Below are 22,238 nucleotides of genomic sequence, written 5' to 3'. Positions count from 1 at the left end.
TATTACCATATTATTCTCTGTATTTTGTGTTTTTTCAGTGAAAATTTCCTACTTTCCTACATGTAATTTACTAATCATACAGATGTTCATAAAATCTCAGATTAAAGTTGAGGGTGATTATATCACAAACAGAGAAAATGGGAGAAAAAGTGACTTTTTCAGCAAAATATATCATTTTCTACACATTCAACCAAGTGTCTCTATCCACTGTCATTTATCAAATTCCATCACTGTAACAAATTTCCTGTAGAATTTACGGTAAATACCAGACAAAAAAGTTGCCAATGAAGTGTTGTAAGATTATTACTGTAAACATAATTACAGTATATTACCGGATACTTTTTACAGGTTTTTGCTGTATATAAATTAAAGCAATGAATTGTTTTATATTGGAAACAACCGTTAATTGTACTTTAGTTTTTTTTTGTTTTGACTGTAGCCATGCTAATGGCGCTAACAGCGCTAACAAAGCCTGGACTAATGGAGGCACTTCTGAACAGAGCTAATGCACGCAGGTAGCATTAGCTTAACTTAACCAGTTTTTTGCTAGCTAACATTTGCAAAAAAAGTGCATTCTGAGTCCCACACCTGTATATCCTGTATGAAACACGACTAAGATAAATAAAATTATGTGAAATACAGTCACTCATTCTGTTTGAAACACGACTAAGGTAAATAAAATTATGTGAAATACAGTCATGCACACAAATAAACATTATTCTGACTAAAATGCTGGTTTTGACAAGTCTACATTACACGCTGAGTTAAAATAGACGTCTACATGGTCAAATTATATTGCACAAAGTTACTACTTGAATCAAATTTTAATTTTGTGGGCTAATAATGTCTTACTTACACTTTATTGAGTGGACAGATGTGGGTTAGCTCCTCCCTTGTCCGCCTTCATGTCCTCTTTGGCGCCTTTTAATACTAACAGTGCGTAATTATAATTTGTGTCATTTACATTCAGGACCAAGTAAAAACACAACCATCCTGTAATTTTACGATGTGATACTGTGAACAAATGCTTGAAGTTACTGTAAATATTTTTTTTTACCCATAATGCATTGCAATATACAATTAGACCTTGTACACTGTTAGAACAAGAAGCGACGGTAGTTTTTTACTGGAGAAATTACAGAAATTTGTTACAGTAGTCACTTTTCCATTGGACATCTGCGCAAACCTTTACCAATATTTACCAAATATCGAATAAACATAATGTAATGTCGGTTTTTCCATTAAATCACAAATACGATGATTTGCTTATTTATTATCACAAGATGACACGAGAAGTCATTACATAAACATGGCGACAAACATAAATATCATGTTGACTTACAGATATATTCATTATTATTATATATTACCCCTTTATCCCGTACTAACTGTAAAAATTATTCAGTTTCCTGGTGTGTCCACACATACCACGACATGTTTCTTTTAAATCTCTTCTTCTTCACTAGTTGTAACTTCCGTCAATGTCCGTTTTTTAAAATTCACCTGACTCTAGTTGCAGAAAAAGGTCTTTCCATTGCAATTTTGCGTGATAAACCATTTGCGCTACACCCGAAAAACCACCTCTTGCCAGCGCAAAAACTTTTAATCGAAAAACGAGAGTTTGGGCGAAATTGTCGTTTTTCCATTAGGTCAATTTTATGTGCAAATTATATTCGTGCAATTTGAGGGTCAATGGAAAAGGAACTAGTGATGGGTGTTACTGGTGAATCAATCTTGTAGAAGATGGAGGTGTTTCCATGGTAACTATGGAGCCTCTGAACGTCCAAATGGGTCATATCTGATGACCGTGAAAAGAGGAATTAGTGGATTAATAGGTTCAATAGATGGTTTTGGTCACTGGTGGATGTTTGGGTCTTTATGGGTTAAACTGAAAATTGCTCCAAGAAATAATCAGCCGAAAGAATTGTAGGCCAACCTCTTGAGAAACTGTGTGAGTCAGCCCACCGTAATAACATATTAAGACTCGCCAACAGCATTGTCTCTGATCCCAACCACTTTCTCGACAGTGAATACAAATTGCTCCCATCAAAGTAGAGATACAGGGTTGCATGATTTAATAAGGTTAGACTGAAGCACTCAATCCTCAAATTAAATATGGAGCTTAATCCCAGATCAAGTGTACGTTGAAGAGTCTTGATCTTCTGTGATTGTGATGTTACGTTAAATATTTGTGTCTTTGCTTCTTTCTTTTTTTGTGATACTGCAAAAATAGCTACTGGAATGTAAGAAAAAATCAATTTATGTATGATTAACATACTTATCTTCTCAGTTCAGGACCAGTTTATGTTAAAATCTGATACTGGCCAAAACAAAAAAAAATAATGTGCACCAAAAAAAAAAAAAAAGGATCTGAGTAATAAATCTGAACTGAGGGTTAAGGTTTTTTTGGTGGGAAGGCAGCCCAAAATAGTTCAAAGGAAAGCAGTGCATTGATTGATAGCTCAAATCAGTGGAAATACAGGGTTAGATGAGTGTGTTTGTGCTTAAAGATGACAGAAAAGAGAGGGGTGGATGTAGGGTATCACTCAGCTCCATCACTTAAATGTGTCAGCAGCCTGAAGCAAGTCAAGATTAGCACAAAACACTGGCGCAATAAAGTAAGAGGCTTTTAAAGATGGTTGAAGTGCAACCTCTTTCACCACCTACTCCAACCTGTCACCTTAACTCTGTGTATTATAAACATCACCCCTGTCTGTTTCCCATCCTCTGCACAAAATCCCTGCGTCTTACCTCTTACATATTTAAGGCTTTTCAGGGAAGTTTCATGGGTAGAGAAGAGCGGTGCTCATAATAAGTACGGCTCTCTTTGCAGCTACTGTACATACTGTCAATTTCAATTTCACAAGCATCATTTGCCTCTCTCGCGAATCCATGGGGTAAACACAGAGACTGAGAAAACCAGGATGCAAAAAAAAAAAAAAAAAATTATACCCAACAGCGCTTATTTCCTGAAGGCAGGTACTTTTCTGAGTCGATGCATAAAAATCGTGCTGTTAAAATTAAATCCATCGTCGTGAAATGATCAATACTGCAATTCTTAAGGACTAGTTCAGCATTTCGTACTCGTTTTTTTTTTTTTTTTTCTGGATGTCATGATAAGGGGATTAATATCACTATTAAAAATTGATTATTTAAGCGTAGCCAGGACTTGATTGGCTCAGTTAGGAAACGGTAGGAAGCAGGCGGAAACATCTGGGTGTTAATTATCCAGGCTCGTCAGACTGGATGTTCTGCACAGCATCCGGTCTTTATTCATACATAACGTCCTCAAGACAGAACGTGAATAAGCGCATTACTTTAAAAATGTTCCTCTATCTTTAAGCTTGCAATTAAAAGCAACATTAACTCTATAAGGACAGATATATTAGCATACATCAAATCATCTACTCTATCAAATTAATGTTTCTATTAAGTTTAAAGGCTGATTTTTGAAGAAGTCAGTGCTTTAAAATGATTATTTACAGTCACAAATATCTCAGAAGTCAAGACTATGAGCATTTAAAACAATTATACTAATAAAAAACTATTCAATAATGAGTTTTTTTTAAAAACATTTTGGATGATCGTCTAAACAAAATTAATTGTAAAGAAGAATAAAATGTTTACTACAATGATATTTATCACTTGAAATTATATCTTTGTCATTACAGTTTCGAAGCCGATCCACTATCTTCAATATATCACAGTATTTTGTCCATAGAATGGGTTTGTAAATGATGTGTAAAGAAGAACAGCAGAAATAGACAAAGTGACTTTTGTCTACAAGAGTGATGTTTGCTTACGCACTATTAATCTATAACAATATTCTGAATGGTAGTATAGATGCTAATATAATGTAGTGTGACTGAGTGGTCTAAGGTGCTGGATTAAGGCTCCAGTCTCTAAGGAGGTGTGGGTTCATATCCCACCACTGCCATTCTGGTCTGAAGATCATTGTTGGTTAGCCTCACAATGCAGGATCTTAAAGGGGTCATACTTTGCTAAACCCACTTTTATTAGTCTTTGGTTCATTTATTACCTCCACCAAGGAGGTTATGTTTTTGCCAGCATTGGTTTGTCTGTCTGTCTGTCTGTCTGTCTGTCTGTGTGCAAGATAACTCAAAAAGTTATGGATGGATTTGGATGAAAATTTCAGGAAATACTGATACCGGCACAAAGAACAAATGATTAAATTTTGGTGGTGATCGTGATCGTGTATTTGGACCCTAATAGTTCATAAACTTTGAATTTGAACCCTCCAATTTGCTGCAAAGCTATCTTTAAATTCATTTTGGCAAATACTGAGTGGATTTCTACAACCCGTTTCAATTCCTTCTTAATTTGTTATGTTTTACAACTAGTTCTGTCACGACATTTGCACATATAAGGTCAAGACTTCCGACGAACATTTCTCAGAGTATGACATAATTGTTTGTCAGCAGCAGCAGCTGTAGTAAAAACTGAAAATATGTCCAAATTTCAAGCCGATTACTTAAAATGTTCAGTTGTTGGTTGTATTAACAAACACAAGTGGCTGAACGGGACAGAAAGCACGGTCAACAACCTGGAGGGGTGGGGCGTGCATTTAAAGGGCCAGCGCTCAAAATGACCTTTCTGGTGTCATTACTCAGAAATAGGGTTGAAGATGGACCGGTAGTGTTGAATTAATGAAGACTTCAGACCCAAGCAGAGCATTTACAGTTTATGTAGACCACAGGGAAATGTTTTAAAATGCATAATTCCACTTAAAAAAGCAAAATATCACTCCTTTTAGATAACTTTCTGAATGGTTAAATACTTACAACTATAATGTAGTGTGGCCGAGAGGGCTAAGGTGCTGGATTAAGGCTCCAGTCTCTAAGGAGGCATGGGTTCAGATCCCACCACTGCCATTCTAGTCTGAATATCCTTATTGGTTAGCCTCACAATGAAGGATCTTAAAAGGGGTCATATTTTGCGAAACCCACTTTTATCTTTCTTTGGTACGTTTGGACCCTAACAGTTCATAGAGTTTGAATTTGAACCCTCCAATTTGCTGCAAAGCTATCTTTAAATTCATTTTGGCAAATATTGAGTGGATTTCTACAACCCATTTCAATTCCTTCTTAATTTGTTACGTTTTATAACTAGTTCTGTCACGACATTTGCACATATAAGATCAAGACTTCCGACGAACATTTCTCAGAGTACGACATAATTGTTTGTCAGCAGCAGCAGTTGTAGTAAAAACTGAAAATATGTCCAAACTTCAAGCCGATTACCTAAAATGTTCAGTTGTTGGTTGTATTAATGAACACAAGTGGCTGAACGGGACAGAAAGCACACGGTCAACAACCTGGAGGGGTGGGGCGTGCATTAAAAGGGCCAGCGCTCAAAATGACCTTTCTAGTGTCATTACTCAGAAATAGGGTTGAAGATGGACCGGTAGTGTTGAATTAATGAAGACTTCAGACCCAAGCAGAGCATTTACAGTTTATGTAGACCACAGGGAAATGTTTTAAAATGCATAATTCCACTTAAAAAAGCAAAATATCACTCCTTTTAGATAACTTTCTGAATGGTTAAATACTTATATTTATAATGTAGTGTGGCCGAGAGGGCTAAGGCGCTGGATTAAGGCTCCAGTCTCTAAGGAGGCATGGGTTCAGATCCCACCACTGCCATTCTAGTCTGAATATCCTTATTGGTTAGCCTCACAATGTAGGATCTTAAAAGGGGTCATATTTTGCGAAACCCACTTTTATCTTTCTTTGGTACGTTTGGACCCTAACAGTTCATAGAGTTTGAATTTGAACCCTCCAATTTGCTGCAAAGCTATCTTTAAATTCATTTTGGCAAATGTTGAGTGGATTTCTACAACCCGTTTCAAATCCTTCTTAATTTGTTATGTTTTATAGCTAGTTACATCATGACATATGCACATATAAGGTCAAGACTTCTGACGAACATTTCTCAGAGTACGACATAATTGTTTGTCAGCAGCAGCAGTTGTAGTAAAAACTGAAAATATGTCCAAACTTCAAGCCGATTACCTAAAATGTTCAGTTGTTGGTTGTATTAATGAACACAAGTGGCTGAACGGGACAGAAAGCACACGGTCAACAACCTGGAGGGGTGGGGCGTGCATTAAAAGGGTCAGCGCTCAAAATGACCTTTCTAGTGTCATTACTCAGAAATAGGGTTGAAGATGGACCGGTAGTGTTGAATTAATGAAGACGTCAGACCCAAGCAGAGCATTTACAGTTTATGTAGACCACAGGGAAATGTTTTAAAATGCATAATTCCACTTAAAAAAGCAAAATATCACTCCTTTTAGATAACTTTCTGAATGGTTAAATACTTATATTTATAATGTAGTGTGGCCGAGAGGGCTAAGGCGCTGCATTAAGGCTCCAGTCTCTAAGGAGGCATGGGTTCAGATCCCACCACTGCCATTCTAGTCTGAATATCCTTATTGGTTAGCCTCACAATGTAGGATCTTAAAAGGGGTCATATTTTGCGAAACCCACTTTTATCTTTCTTTGGTACGTTTGGACCCTAACAGTTCATAGAGTTTGAATTTGAACCCTCCAATTTGCTGCAAAGCTATCTTTAAATTCATTTTGGCAAATGTTGAGTGGATTTCTACAACCCGTTTCAAATCCTTCTTAATTTGTTATGTTTTATAACTAGTTACATCATGACATATGCACATATAAGGTCAAGACTTCTGACGAACATTTCTCAGAGTACGACATAATTGTTTGTCAGCAGCAGCAGTTGTAGTAAAAACTGAAAATATGTCCAAACTTCAAGCCGATTACCTAAAATGTTCAGTTGTTGGTTGTATTAATGAACACAAGTGGCTGAACGGGACAGAAAGCACGGTCAACAACCTGGAGGGGTGGGGCGTGAATTTAAAGGGCCAGTGCTCAAAATGACCTTTCTAGTGTCATTACTCAAAAATATGGTTGAAGATGGACCTGTGGAGTTGAATTAATGAAGAATTCAGACCCACGCAGAGCATTTACAGTTTATGTAGACCACAGGGAAATGTTTTAAAATGCATAATTCCACTTAAAAAAGCAAAATATCACTCCTTTTAGATAACTTTCTGAATTTTTAAATAGATATAATTATAAGGTAGTGTGGCCGAGTGGTCTAAGGCGCTGGATTAAGGCTCGAGTCTCTAAGGAGGCGTGGGTTCAAATCCCACCACTGCCATTCTAGTCTAAAGATCCTTGTTGGTTAGCCTCAGAATGCAGGATCTTAAGCACTTTTATTGGCAGATGTGCCCTTGAGCAAGGCGCTTAACTCCTCATTTGCTCCCTGGGTATCTGACATGGCTGCCCACTGCTCCTCGTCTGCAGTGTGTGGTTTTTCAACCGATGATGGGATACATGCAGAAGGTCAATTTCAGTATGTGCTGCCTGTCTACATGTAAAATATACAGACAAATAAAGATAAAAAAGATCATCTTCTGTTTCCTCTACCATTATAAGGTTTAGGTGGAGCATCCCATCCAAGTTAATCCAAAAACAAAGAGACTTTTCTCTAATATAATCATTTATATTGATTTTCCTCTTGATTTTTTTTTCTGTTTCCCACCTCTGGTGATAGTAATCAATGAAAATGATGTGAATTTAACATTTATTGCAAAGCATTAACCTTTTCTTAGGGTTATGCGCTTAAGTCTTCGGTGAAACTCAGATAGCGCCTAAGCTGTCGAGGGAAAACCCTGCCATTTTCTCATTAAACATGTGGAATATGCTGATATTATGGGATGTACACAGTGCATTCAGAATGTGTCTCAGTTTAGGTTTTTACCAGTTTCTTAAAAACAACCTTAGTCAAATCTAGATGTTTTACAAACCAATTAGTCAACAATAGAGATGTAGATACAAAAGAAAAGGTCATGATCCTGATGAGAACATTATGATTGACTTTAATATCAACAGGTTTTTGGATTTGCACAGATATCATTGAGCTGACATTATCAAGACGGTGGTGTAAGGATGAAAGGTTGTGCTGTGCAGTCAAACAACTTGGCCACTGGTGGGAAAAAAAAAAGGCATTATTTAAAGGCCATTGCAGCATCTACATCTGCATGTAAACAGCTCAGGAGAACGATAACTTTTTCAGAATAAGGATAAAACTGAGTATTTTATGTATGTGAATGTTGTGTAAGTATTAACGAACACAAGTGGCTGAACGAGACAGAAAGCACGGCCAACAACCTGGAGGGGGTGGGGCATGAAGTGGCTCATTTGCATTTCAAGGTCCAGCGCTCAAAACCACCTTTCTGATGTCATTACTTAAAAAGAGTGTTGAAGATAGACCTGTGGAGTTGAATTAATGAAGAATTCAGACCCAAGCATAGCACTTACAGTTTATGTAAACCACAGGGAATGTTTTAAAATGCATAATTCCATTTAAAAAAGCAAAATATCACTCCTTTAAACTAGTCTTCTGTGTTGGCATTCTGTGAAATTCTGTATTGTCTCAGGTTCAACGCAGACTATAATTTTGTTAAATGCATTTGACAAGCTGAACTTATATTAATTTGGGTCACAGCTTGTCATTGAGGGGTGATAATGTGTCCTGAACCCAAACCAGCTCTAAAAAAAGCCAAGTAAAAAAGTGTCAGTACCGTAGAAAGACAGCCGGCCGGTTGCTGTGTTCTTGCCCATCTTATTCTCTGCCACACATTCGTATCCTCCGTTATCATCCTGCTGGAAGCTGGGGATTTCCAGCACAGCGTTGGAGTATTTCATTTTGACTTTGCTGGGGAAGGGAACGCTGTTTGCCCTCTTCCAGGTGATCTCTGGGACAGGACTAGAAAAAAAAACAAGAAAAAAAAAACAGATGATGTAACCCTCGGCAGACGTTCATGTTGAGTCAAATTACCAGGAAAATCCGACACTTTCACTCCTGTTGCAAGTGTATTTCTAATCCTGTAAGAAAATGTTAATGCCGCTCCAGGCTTTTACTTTCAGTTCCAATAGGACTAAAGCCACCTCACATACGTTTCCAGACCAGTGTTAGCGTGATACAACACAATATCAAATATAATTGTTACAGCAGCTTTACTATGTAGAATTGAAAGATCCCTCACCCTGGAAATGAAAGACAGTGCAAGATTGAAAACATGCTTCAAGGGATCCTGCTTACTTCCCAAGGGCGAAACACTCCAGCGTAACTGTTGATCCTTTTGCAGCGGGTACATTGTCTGGGAAATTAACTTCTATTTTCGGCTCGTATTCACCCATCACTCCTATGAAGAGGAAGCACAAGAACTTGCTTAGTCGTACATTATTCATGACTTTACAAGCAATATGGCTCACATTATGGACCAAACAATAGCAGTGAAAAACTAACAAGGGAGAAATAAAAGACACATGAGCAAACATTCTCTCATGGGTGAACTCAAAGTAGTACATCATTTAAGTGTACATTCACCAGAATGTGGTGAGATATCAGGATTTTAGAATTTACATCTCTTTCTGGCGGCTGATGTTTGAAACCTCTTTTCAGCTTGTTGGCTGTTTATTTATTATTTCAAAGCTTGACGGTGTAGCTCAGAAAATCATCAGCTTTTCAGCACTTATATTAGTATTCAGGGAAGACGCCCCAGACACGGATCAGAAACTGCTTTAAATTTATGCAGCTACATGTACAGTACACTGAGTAGAAACTAACTGGTTGAGCCTCCAGAACACTCAATGTAATGGTCCAGTGACGTATGGCTTATGTTTAATTCATTTGGAAGCAATCTTTATTCACTTTTTCTGTGAAAGCATAACAGAGAATAGAACAACAGACCACTGAGAACCAGCCCGAGAATTCATGTGAAAGCAAAAGGGGGGAAGCTTTTAAAGGGAATGTGAATTAAAAGAAAGCAAAGTCAGCAAAGAAGAGATTTGGGCGCTTTGTTTGCTGGCCTATATTGAAGCACGACTGTTTACTTACAAGCATTAGCACTCGGAGACTCGACAGCAACTGAAGCACGACGGGACAAAGGGCGCTCATGCTAGGATGATGAATAAAATCACCTTAAAAGCAAACGTCCCAAACAGGGTGATTACACTTAATGAAACTAGAACTAAAGCCAAAGCACTGCAGCAGCGAAAGAGCAAATACATTAACTGAGGTAAAAAATATAAACAGCGGTTTTCAGGGAAAACAGACACAGACTTAAATTTACAACAAAATTGCAGTCAGAACCTTATTACTTTCCACTTTTCTCCTGGTCTTAATGGTTCACAGTGTACAAGAATAAAATGGCTCGGCTTCGTAACCATATTAAACGTCATATCTTTTTCAGCTTCAATAAATAATCCTCGTGAATTAAAATTGCACCAAAAATGGTCAATAAAATGAAGCTACTTACGCAATTACACATGTACTTAAAATGAACTAAAGCTGATCTGAAATAAAAAACAAACTAAAAGACTGAATAAAAATGAACAAACTAAAAGAATAATAAATAAAACCTACATAAGTCTACCTTAACAGAACTACTGGTTGTTAGTTCCACCAACTTAAGTTAACATCATTATTTTAGAATAGAATAGAATAGAATAGAATAGAAGAAAGTAGAATAGAATAGAATAGAATAGAAGAGAATAGAAGAGAATAGAAGAAAGTAGAATAGAATAGAATAGAATAGAATAGAAAAGAAAAGAATAGAACAGAATAGAATAGAAAAGAATAGAAAAGAACACAATAGAAAAGAATACAATAGAACAGAGCAGAATAGAATAGGAACAATAAAATAGAAAAGAATAGAACAAAATAGAATAGAATAGAATAGAAAACAATAAAATAGAAAAGAATACAATAGAACAGAGCAGAATACAATAGAATATAACAGAATAGACTAGAATAGACTAGAATAGAATAGAATAGAATAGGAACAATAAAAATCTGTTTAGTAGCTCTGTTTCTGTTAAGCAGCAAACACTTAAAGTGCAGAAAGACTGTATAAAAATATCACACAAAATACTGAAAAATACTGGCAATATACAAAAAACTAAACTACAAAAATAAAATATTAAATATATAAATAATACTATAATACTGCTAATTACTACTAAAATATACAAAACACTAACTTTCATTCATTTCATATTCATTTAATTTTCTACATTTTAATACAATTTTAATATAATATGTATTTTTTCAAAGGCCTAAGAGAACAGTTTGTGTTCCAAGAGTGAGAGAGAATACTGTAAGTGCACTGTTAACGCCGTGCTACATAACAGAGAAATATCAAACCATAATGATAATAAGCCATAATAATAAGCACAAAGGGAACCGCTCATTAACGACACCAGCAAATGCGGTGTTAATTGGATTGAGAGACTAATTTATCTGGAGTATCCAACATTAGCAGTGAGCAGCTTGTTTAAGAGGCTGACGTTGTTGATACTAATGATAATCCATTTTAGAGATTGATGACTGATAGATGAACGTTTGCTTGTATAGTTTGGTTGACCTTTAGGAGGCACTGGTCATTGGCTTTTGTCCATAACGTTGCTCTGATTGGCTGTAGTTCTATACAGTTACACTCAGAGACATTTTGATCTGAGCCTGTTGGAAACCAAGACTGAACTGAGCAGGCCCAGACTACGGTTGTTTCTCAAAGTCAAGGAAGGATCCTTCAAGGATTCATTTACATAACGCTACGTCATCAGATTTCACCAGAGGACTGTTCCTCCTTTGCAGAATTTTCAAGGATGCTCCTGTGGATCCTCTGCCCTGTTTCAGCTCCCACAACCCTCTGCACAAGTCTTTTAGAAATGCCGCTAAATGGAAAAGAGCCGACCATCAAGGCAAATACACCCTCAGCAAGAAAGAATAAAGACTCTTCACCACTGTGGTATGCATTTAAATATACTGACCGGTCAAGTAAAAAAAAACAAAAAAACACTCGGAACCTTCAATTGGAAAATTACTGCAGCGATTAATATGTTTCAGTTCTTTAATCCTGTCTGCTTACGCGACGAACTTCTCATTTCTTGAACAACCACCAGTTTGTAAAGAGCGTAAAGTTTGTGGTCTAATGAGTCCAGATTGACCCTGTTTCAAAGTCATGGACAAATCAGGGTGGGAAAAAGAGTTGGGTGAAGTGGTTACCCATCATGCCTAGCACCTACAGTACAAGTCTGAGGGGGCAGTGCTGTTTGAGTGCTGTTCGGTTTAGGCTCAGTACTGTTATGTAATTACAGAAACAAGTGGTGCCAGGCACAAACCCCGCCCCTCGCACGTATTGTAGCTTATTTTGGCATCGATCCAGCTGATGTCAGCATATCAATTGCATCTACAGTATATATGTGCCAAGTCTGAAGTAAATTGAAACAAAATTGATGTTTTTATAGACATGTGAAATATCGACCGTTTTAACCCATAAAGACCCAGAGCTACTTTTGTGGCACTTCCCAAATACATTTTCCTCAATATTTAATCTTTCTTAAGTGATTTAACACCATTTATTGTAATTTTGTCTTCTTTATATTGCATTTTTTCAGTCAAAATCTGGTATTTTTCTCTATTTAATTTACTGATCATGTAGATGGTCATTAAAGCTTAGATTAAAGTTGAGGGTTATTATATCAGAAACATAGAAAACTGAAGAAAAAGTTACTTTTTCAGCAAAGATATCAGAAACTGAAGATAAACACAAGCGTCTCCATCCACTGTCATTGATCCAATTCCATGGGTTTTACTGGAGAAACAGTTTTGTAGAAGATGACAGTGTTTCCACGGTAACTATGGAGCCTCTGAATGTTCAAATGGGTCATATCTGATGACCATGAAAAGATGACAAACTGCATTTTATGCCAATTATTTACCTGTATTGATAGGATTAGTGGATCAACAGGTATTGAACAATTTACACCAGTAGGTGCTTTTGTTCGCCAGTCATTGTTTGGGTCTTTATGGGTTAAGTAAATGGGAGGAAAAAAAAGAGGTAAAAAATTCATTAAAAATTTTAACTTTGACTTACTTTTCCTAAAACGTAACAACATCCATTCTGCGTACTGGCAGTCTATAAACCAAATTTGGTATAAATTCAAGCAACAGTTTTGCTGCTACAGACATTTGAAATTTCACCCATTATAAGTAAATGGGGAAAAAAAAGTTTTGAAAAATTCATACACCTACTGTCCCCAAAATGTAATCAGATCTATTCTGGGTCACTGGGTCACCAAATTTGGTATGAATTCAACCAATAGTTTTGCTGCTAGAGTCTTAACAAAGAAACAAACAAACAAAGAAACAAGCCGAACCAAAAACAATTCCCCTTGCCTCCCCTTCGGGGGGGCGGGGTAATAAATGTTTTCATATCGCATACACTTGAAAATGACTGAAACATTGCCGCGGGTCAATGTGATACTGAACCACTGATTTTTTTAGGGCGCACTGTTTCATTTCTGTGTCTTGCCTGCCAACCTGACTTTGACAAACAGCCTATTGTCTTGTTTAAGGATTGCTCAATATGAGGTAAGAGGGCAGCACTAGTCAAACGTAGAAGCTTTAAAGGGAACATACTGGCCCATTCAGCCATTAGCTGTCTCTTACCATCTGTCCTGAGGATCAGAGATGTTGGCGAGCTGTGAACTTTGCCCTTTGTGATGCTGTTCATCACTACGCAAGTGTAGTTGCCAACATCGGAGGGTTCCACCTTGGCGATGTAAAGGTTTCCTGTCTGCTGTGAGACAAAGCGCCGATTGTCTTGCTGAACAAAGTATGGGTACTCGTTGAAGACCCATGCATAAGAAAGATCTGGAAGGACAATAAACAGATAATTACAGAAAATGCAAACAATGTGGAAGGATTAGAGTTAAAAATCTGCGCTGCTGAGCTTTACCTCCTGAGGAAGTGGGCGTCCCACAAAGTAACACCACTCCTTGTCCTTCTCTGACTGATACTGCACTTCTGGTGTGCACTTTGAAATGATCTAAGTCTGTGAGGAGAAAAAAAACATAACAGGGATCACTGCAGGATCTTTCACATCAGAGCAGAGCAGAGCTGAGTAAAAGCTTTCAGAGAGACATTGACACACAAGCCCAAAAGGTAATAGTTCTGCACTTCTGCTTAGAGAGAGGAAGAGGCAAAGAGAGCAGACCTCGCTTATAGCATTACACCTGTGATGCACATTCATATGCCATTATTCAAGTTCAACAGACACTTCTCAACAATTTATGTACTACAGACTTCTCAATTAAAACCACGCATACCTGCAATGCAAGGAATACTTGTTTCAATACTTGTTGGGCTACAGATGAAGTGACTGAGTGAACACTAAGCGTATAATTGTCTTTATTTGCTCATATGCGTTTGCAGTGCAATGTGAATGAAAGAACTTACACTTGACATTAATCTGATGTGTGTTTCTTTCAAAAAGCACTTGCGGTATAAAGAAAATATGTTGATAGCTAAAGTAACTTAACCTGTAAAGACCCAGTGCTACGTTTGTGTCAGTTCCCAAATGAATTCTTCTTTCTATTTAACCTTTCTTAAGTGATTTATTACCATTTATTATAATATTATCCTCTGTATTTATTTATTTATTTTGGATTTTCACACACATATAGCAATATCTGATATGTACAATGTTTCCAGGTGTTCTGGTCAAAAGGTAATAGGAAGCTGTCTTATACAATGTATACTGACAACAACAAGAAATGGAATCTAAGCCAGAACAGCTTCTATGAATGCACATAATTAACTATTATCCCTTCCCACCCACTATTGAGGAAAACAACAACAACAAACAAACAAACAAACAAAAAAACCACACATGACCAATTCTGGATTTACAAATAAAATAAATAAAATTAAAATAGGTAATTAAAACAAACTAGAGGACGGGGGAGGGGGGTCCCTCTCTGGGTGAATAGTAATTCTATCTAAATAGTCTATGAAGGGCTGCCAGGTTTTGTTGAAAACATTACTAGAACCCGCCATTGAGAATCTACCTTCTCAACTTTGATAGGAGTTAAGACTTCTCTAAGCCAGCTATTGTGTGAAGGGGGGGAGAACATTAAGTTTCCACTTAAGCAAAATGAGGCATCTGGCCAGTAGAGTTGTGAAGGACAATATCCTTTGTATTTTTACACTTTTCAGTGAAAATCAGGTATATTCTTATATTTAATTTACAGATCATGTACAGGGGTTGGACAAAATAATGGAAACACCTTCACCTCAAGATGATAATGCCCCAATCCATACAGCTAGAATTGTTGAAGAATGGCATGAGGAACATTCTAATGAAGTTGAGCATCTCGTATGGCCGGCACAGTCCCCAGACCTCAACATTATTGAGCATTTATGGTCAGTTTTAGAGATTCAAGTAAGACGTCGATTTCCACCGCCATCGTCTCTAAAAGAGTTGGAGGGTATTCTAACTGAAGAATGGCTTAAAATTCCTTTGGAAACAATTCACAAGTTGTATGAATCAATACCTCGGAGAATTGAGGCTGTAATTGCCGCAAAAGGCGGACCTACACCATATTAAATTATATTTTGTTGATTTTTTAAGGTGTTTCCATTATTTTGTCCAGCCCCTGTACATTAATCATTCTCATATTACATTTGAAGGTTACTATATCAAAAACAGAGAAAACGTAAGAAAAAATTACTTTTCCAGTAAAATCTATCATTAACTGAACATAAACCAAATGTCTCCATCCATTGTCATTGATCCACCTCCACGGGTTTTACTGGTGAATCAATGTTGTACAAGATGACGGTGTTTCCATGTTCACTACAGAGCCTCTGAACGTCCAAATGGGTCATATCTGATGACCATGGAAAGACGACAAACTGCATTTTACACCCATTATTCACACGTATTGATAGGATTAGTGGATCGACAAGCATTAAACAGTTTAGATCAGTAGATAGTTTGAGTTGCCAGCGGCTGTTTGGGTCTTTATGGGTTAAATATCAGATTATTAACCCATAAAGACCCAAACAGCCATACCATCTACTGACCTAAAATGTTTAATACCTGTTGATCCACTAATTCAATCAATACATGTAAATAATTGCTGTAAAATACAGTTATTCATCTTTTCATGGTCATGAGATATGAGCTATTTGGATGTTCAGAGGCTGCGTAGTTACCGTGGAAAGACCATCATCTTCTACAACATTGATTCACCAGTAAAACCCATGGAACTGGATCAGTGACAGTGGATGAAGACACTGGGTTTATGTTCAGTTAATTTTGTTGAAAAACTCACGTTTCTGATATCATGACAGTTAACTTTAATCTGAGCTTTTATGAACATCTACATGATCAGTGAGTTAAATATGGGAAAATACCTGATTTTCATTGAAAAAATGTAAAATACAGGGGATAACATTACAAAAAATGGTGATAACTAAAGAAAGGTTAAATAGAGAGAAAAATTCCTTTGGGAACTGACACAAAAGTAGCACTGGGTCCGTATGGGTTAAAGTAATGATATTCATGATGTTTCTGGCTGAGGGAACAGTGGTTTCTTCAGATTTTGGTCATTACTATAACACTCATCAAAACATAAGACCATAATATGATTGAAACCTTTACCCTGAGGCCAATTTGATGTATTTTTATTTTACTTTTCCATTTTAAGCAGCTTTAAATCTCAGAGGTAAAATAAAAAAATGTACTTTTTACTTTATGAATCTCCTTCCTGTCCAATAAAAACCAGGTTTGTCTGATTTGGAACATTTGTGATAAACTAAATAATTGAAGCTGCAGTGCAACTGAGCAAAAATGACAAATAACTTTCATCCTATTGTAATTCAAGTGTTCTGAGAGGACATGAGATTTCTGCATCTACTTCCCTGTCTGTGATTTCCGGCTGTAAATAATCTCCCCTTTGATGCCCAGTTTTGTTGAATCATGACATTTTCAGACACTTGCAGGGTCAAATACTTGATTAACGGTAGAAATTATGAGACACTGATCAAATTCTACCAGATCTGACCTTGATGTGACTTTATAGCTATTGCTGGTAGCATGGCTGAGTGATCTGAAATACTGGATATAGGCTCTAGTCTCTTTGGGGGTGTGGGTTCAAATCCGACCACTGCCAGAAAATTACTCTGCATCTGAACGTGGAAAAGTGGCTTCACTTGAGTGCACTGGATTGTACTGTTTTTATGTGAACTATGTTGTTTTATGTATGGACTAAAGATGGAAATTAGCCTCGGTTATAATCTTGTACAGGGTGGGGAAGCAAAATTTACAATGAACATTTAGTTGTTTTTTCTCAGCAGGGACTTCGTCAATTGTTTTGAAACCAAACATATATTGATGTCATAATCATACCTAACACTATTATCCATACCTTTTCAGAAACTTTTGCCCATATGAGTAATCAGGAAAGCAAACGTCAAAGAGTGTGTGATTTGCTGAATGCACTCGTCACACCAAAGGAGATTTCAAAAATAGTTGGAGTGTCCATAAAGACTGTTTATAATGGAAAGAAGAGAATGACTATGAGCAAAACTATTACGAGAAAGTCTGGAAGATACTATTAAAGAAGAATGGGAGAAGTTGTCACCCCAATATTTGAGGAACACTTGTGCAAGTTTCAGGAAGCGTGTGAAGGCAGTTATTGAGAAAGAAGGAGGACACATAGAATAAAAACATTTTCTATTATGTACATTTTCTTGTGGCAAATAAATTCTCATGACTTTCAATAAACTAATTGGTCATACACTGTCTTTCAATCCCTGCCTCAAGATATTGTAAATTTTGCTTCCCCACCCTGTATATTGGCACATACTGTATTTATTAATACGACTTAGATTTAGATAAACTTTATTGTCATTCAGGTATGCACAAAGTGTATACAGAACAAAATTTTGTTGCATTTAGGCTCAAGACAAGAATCTAATGTAAAGTGTTAAGTTATATAGATAAATAATGATAAAATACTACTATACAGTTATTAAAAATGCATGTACATGTGTGCAAAGGAGCAGGAATAAAATGCAGCAGTGATTAAAGCAGGGATATGCACGGTCCCTTTGAAAAATAAACTTCAATTTTATTAAGCATGAAATAACATCCGGTTCGTGCATAAATATGTTATGTCTTTTGATTTGGACTGAGAAGAGAAAGCTGCAGAATGAAGGTGTATATTAATCAAACAATCAATCAATCTATTACAAAAGTTTTACAAACAGTCAAAATCGACAATTCATTTACAAGACACATTTTGTTGGACACCCCAGAAGCAGTCCTCAGCTTATAAATGGGGGCCCTTAAACATGTAACAGGAGACACAACTTACATTATAATCTTTCATAAATGAAAATGTTCTAAATAACTACAGACATATTTTAAAATATTTACCTATCTACCCTTAGACATGTGATGAGAAAGACAATTTACATTATAATCTTTAATAAATTAAATATATGGTCAAATTCTAGTGTTTTTTTTCCTCCCTCCTGATTTCAGCTCCTGCAGTGTTTTGTTATTGAGAACACGATCCTCCTTCTGAAATCAAATAAACTCTTGGATTCACTGGAAAATGCACTCAAGTGTCACGGCACTAAACACAGGCCTGTTTTTCTGAGCTTAATGAAATTTGACTTTTTTTAGAGATATCTGGTTTTCACAAGACAGCAACGCTACAGACAAGACGATCATTGAATATGAAGCATTAGTCAAAGGTTAACCCAGGTTACTATCCCTGTGGGGACACAGTCTGCAAAACAGTAACGTGTGTGAAAAAAGGATTATTTGTAAAAATGGTTAGTAGAGTCAACAACATTTTGAAGAGTTTAATAAATTTTGTATTAGTGGAGATTTATCATCAATACTATTTATTTATTTTTCTCTCTGAGTAGAGGGAATGTAGTAACAACGACGTCATAATTAATGCACTTATATTAAATCTTTAAAAACACACAATGATTATTCAGGCTGAGTACATTGTACCGGAAATGCTTGCATAGTTTTACTTGAATAATGATCGAAGGCAGAGCTTTTCAATGTAGTGGAGAATCGTCAGTGTGTGTAATAGGTTAAGTCATGGATCTGAACACTTCTCCCACCATTGGTTTGAACCCAGACTACATCCCATGAAGCAATAATGAATTTTCAGAGACACATGAGGAACTCTATCTGTCAAATGTTAGATAATATATAGAGCTGTCAAACGATTAAAATTTTTAATCAGATTAATCACAGGGTTGCTGTGGATTAATTTCAATTAATGACGGTTAAATATCATTCATTTGAACTCTATATTAATCATGTTTTCTTTTGTATGAGCAAACAGACTCAAGAAAGAAGAAAATATATATGCACTTAACGTGTTTATTTAACACCTTCAACTATTTCAACAAAACAACTTGACATAAAACCACTGTAAACAGCTGTTCCATCTTGGGTTTTTGTCCTCATATTTCCTTCCAGAGGACCAACGTGAATGGAGAGACATTTGCTTCTTTATTCATCAATCAAATAGAATACATTTACAATCAAAGAAACAGATTTGAGAGCTAAAGATAGTGAGTGGCAACAAAAAAAAAATCATTTTGCTTGTAAGTCAGTCCTCTTTACTTGCGAGTTCAAATTTTTGCTTGTTTGTTAAACTGCACTTAATGGGCGGGGCCTATGCTGATGGATGAGAGAAGAGTTTTGATTGGTGGGTTGGACCTGGCTCCAGCACTGGCTCCAGGTTTAATATCATTCATTTGAACTCTATATTAATCATGTTTTCTTTTGTATGAGCAGACTCAAGAAAGAAGAAATATATATGCACTTAACGTGTTTATTTAACACCTTCAACTATTTCAACAAAACAACTTGAAATAAAACCACTGTAAACAGCTGTTCCATCTTGGGTTTTTGTCCTCATATTTCCATCCAGAGGACCAATGTGAATGGAGAGACATTTGCTTCTTTATTCATCAATCAAATAGAATACATTTACAACCAAAAAAACAGATTTGAGAGCTAAAGATAGTGAGTGGCAACAAAAAAAAAATCATTTTGCTTATAAGTCAGTCCTCTTTACTTGCGAGTTCAAATTTTTGCTTGTGAGTTAAACTGCACTTAATGGGCGGGGCCTATGCTGATGGATGAGAGAAGAGTTTTGATTGGTGGGTTGGACCTGGCTCCAGCACTGGCTCCAGGTTTAATATCATTCATTTGAACTCTATATTAATCATGTTTTCTTTTGTATGAGCAGACTCAAGAAAGAAGAAAATATATATGCACTTAACGTGTTTATTTAACACCTTCAACTATTTCAACAAAACAACTTGAAATAAAACCACTGTAAACAGCTGTTCCATCTTGGGTTTTTGTCCTCATATTTCCATCCAGAGGACCAATGTGAATGGAGAGACATTTGCTTCTTTATTCATCAATCAAATAGAATACATTTACAACCAAAAAAACAGATTTGAGAGCTAAAGATAGTGAGTGGCAACAAAAAAAAAATCATTTTGCTTATAAGTCAGTCCTCTTTACTTGCGAGTTCAAATTTTTGCTTGTGAGTTAAACTGCACTTAATGGGCGGGGCCTACGCTGATGGATGAGAGAAGAGTTTTGATTGGTGGGTTGGACCTGGCTCCAGCACCGGCTCCAGTTTCCACATTAAACCCACTTCTTCCTTGTGTTATGTAACTTGGAGGTCAGTTGATACTCTTTTACTCTTTGAAATGAAAATGTGTCACATAAGTCATGAATTACACTAAATAGCGTTGGCTACAGCCTGACGTTTATTCACAGCCTGAGCAGAGAATGGAATGAGTGAGGGAGGTACTGGGAGATGTACAACAAAGGACTAAGATTTATTATTTTTTTTATTATTAGTGTGGACCGGTACCTGCGGTGCCTAAACATCACAGTTCCTACTAGGGATGTAACGATATGAAAATTTCATATCACAGTTATTGTGACCAAAATTATCACGGTTATCATTATTATCGCAGTATTGTTGAAATTGTGCTCAAAATGTTCAAAAAGTACTGATACACACACTGAAATAATTCAACCAAGTTGTATTTTGAAAAAACAAAAACAAAAAACAAACAAAAAAAACCCCAATAAAACCAAATAAAATAATCGGCACAATGCACTTTCTGTTGCAGAAACATTCAAGTATTAACCCTTAGTGGTCTGAGCCTATTTTGGCCGTTTTTCAGTACTTTTGATTTTGCCTTTATATACTATATAAACAAATGTTTACTATACCCATGTTTGGTATCTTTTTTTTTCAGCACAACTTCATCGATATCATCTGTCTATTATTTTTTTCACTTTAATCTACTATAAAAACATAAAAGGACAGAAAAAAAACAAAAAAAATTATAAATCTGATTTGAAAAATGCATATAATTTATTGCGTAAATAACACAAAGATGCTTAACGAACCTTTTCAAAGACTTTCAAAGTGAATATTGGTTCCAAATATTAGGTATAGAAAATTAAAATTGTAATAAATTAAAACTATACTCAAATATTTGACATAAAAGCAAATCTTTACATAGATGTTTTCTCCGGAAAAGTGCAGTAATCAAACACGATTATCATGATAATTAGAATTTAAACAGTAATACTAACCATTTTACCACGGCTTATCGTTATACCAGTAATCGTTACATCCCTAGTTCCTACTATACCACAAAATCTACACAACAGTACTACCGTGGATTACAAAACTACTCAGCTCCTGTCAAATCCACACACCAGTACTACTGTGGATTACTAAACTACCACGGAACACTGCGGTGCCAGTTTCCACAGTGTAGCGCCTCCTACTCCAGCAGGCTCCTGTTCTCTACACACTGTTCTGCTGTCAACAAACACACATGGATAAGAACTGAACAAATCCCCACACACATATCGAATCAGCCAGCGGTACTGGTCCATAGAGCACTGCGTCAGACGATCTGACTGAAATGACACACACGGAGAAACTGTATGATGCTTTTTTTCTTGCTGATATAAAACACACATGCTGCTACAGCTGAGCACTGACACATCTGGCTCAGCTGATTGGTGCTCAGATCTTCAATATCCAACTCTTTCAATACAAAATACAGCCAAACGTTAGGTTAAACCAGCGGTTCTCAATCTTTTTCTGTCGGGCCCCCCTTTGGAGGATGAAAAATCTCCAGGCCCCCCCAACCCCAGCAACATTGTAACAGTGGTACAATTAATAACTTTTATTGAAAGAAACGTCAATATTGTAACAATACTTTTTGGTTTTCCTTGAATAATTTGTTGTTCA

The 22,238-nt window shown here is 36.4% G+C and overlaps 1 protein-coding gene and 1 non-coding gene across 2 annotated transcripts in view; one reads left to right on the top strand and one right to left on the bottom strand.

Annotated features, from left to right (window-relative positions):
• LOC115421803 (contactin-3-like) overlaps window positions 1–22,238 on the bottom strand; it is a 113,702-nt gene that overhangs the window by 67,927 nt on the left and 23,537 nt on the right. The window contains exons 4-7 of the mRNA XM_030137741.1: window positions 13,853–13,948; window positions 13,564–13,767; window positions 9,151–9,253; window positions 8,630–8,814 (exon numbers count right to left, since the gene is read on the bottom strand). Of these exons, the coding sequence (XP_029993601.1) occupies window positions 8,630–8,814; window positions 9,151–9,253; window positions 13,564–13,767; window positions 13,853–13,948 (588 nt within the window). The remainder of the gene's footprint in view (window positions 1–8,629; window positions 8,815–9,150; window positions 9,254–13,563; window positions 13,768–13,852; window positions 13,949–22,238) is intronic.
• trnal-aag (transfer RNA leucine (anticodon AAG)) lies at window positions 7,122–7,203 on the top strand. Its single transcript has one exon. It is a non-coding gene; the product is annotated as a tRNA-Leu (tRNA).

Source organism: Sphaeramia orbicularis, chromosome 7 (genome assembly GCF_902148855.1).
Source record: "Sphaeramia orbicularis chromosome 7, fSphaOr1.1, whole genome shotgun sequence".
Lineage (NCBI taxonomy): Eukaryota > Metazoa > Chordata > Actinopteri > Kurtiformes > Apogonidae > Sphaeramia > Sphaeramia orbicularis.
This window is presented reverse-complemented; position numbering and strand designations above follow the sequence as displayed.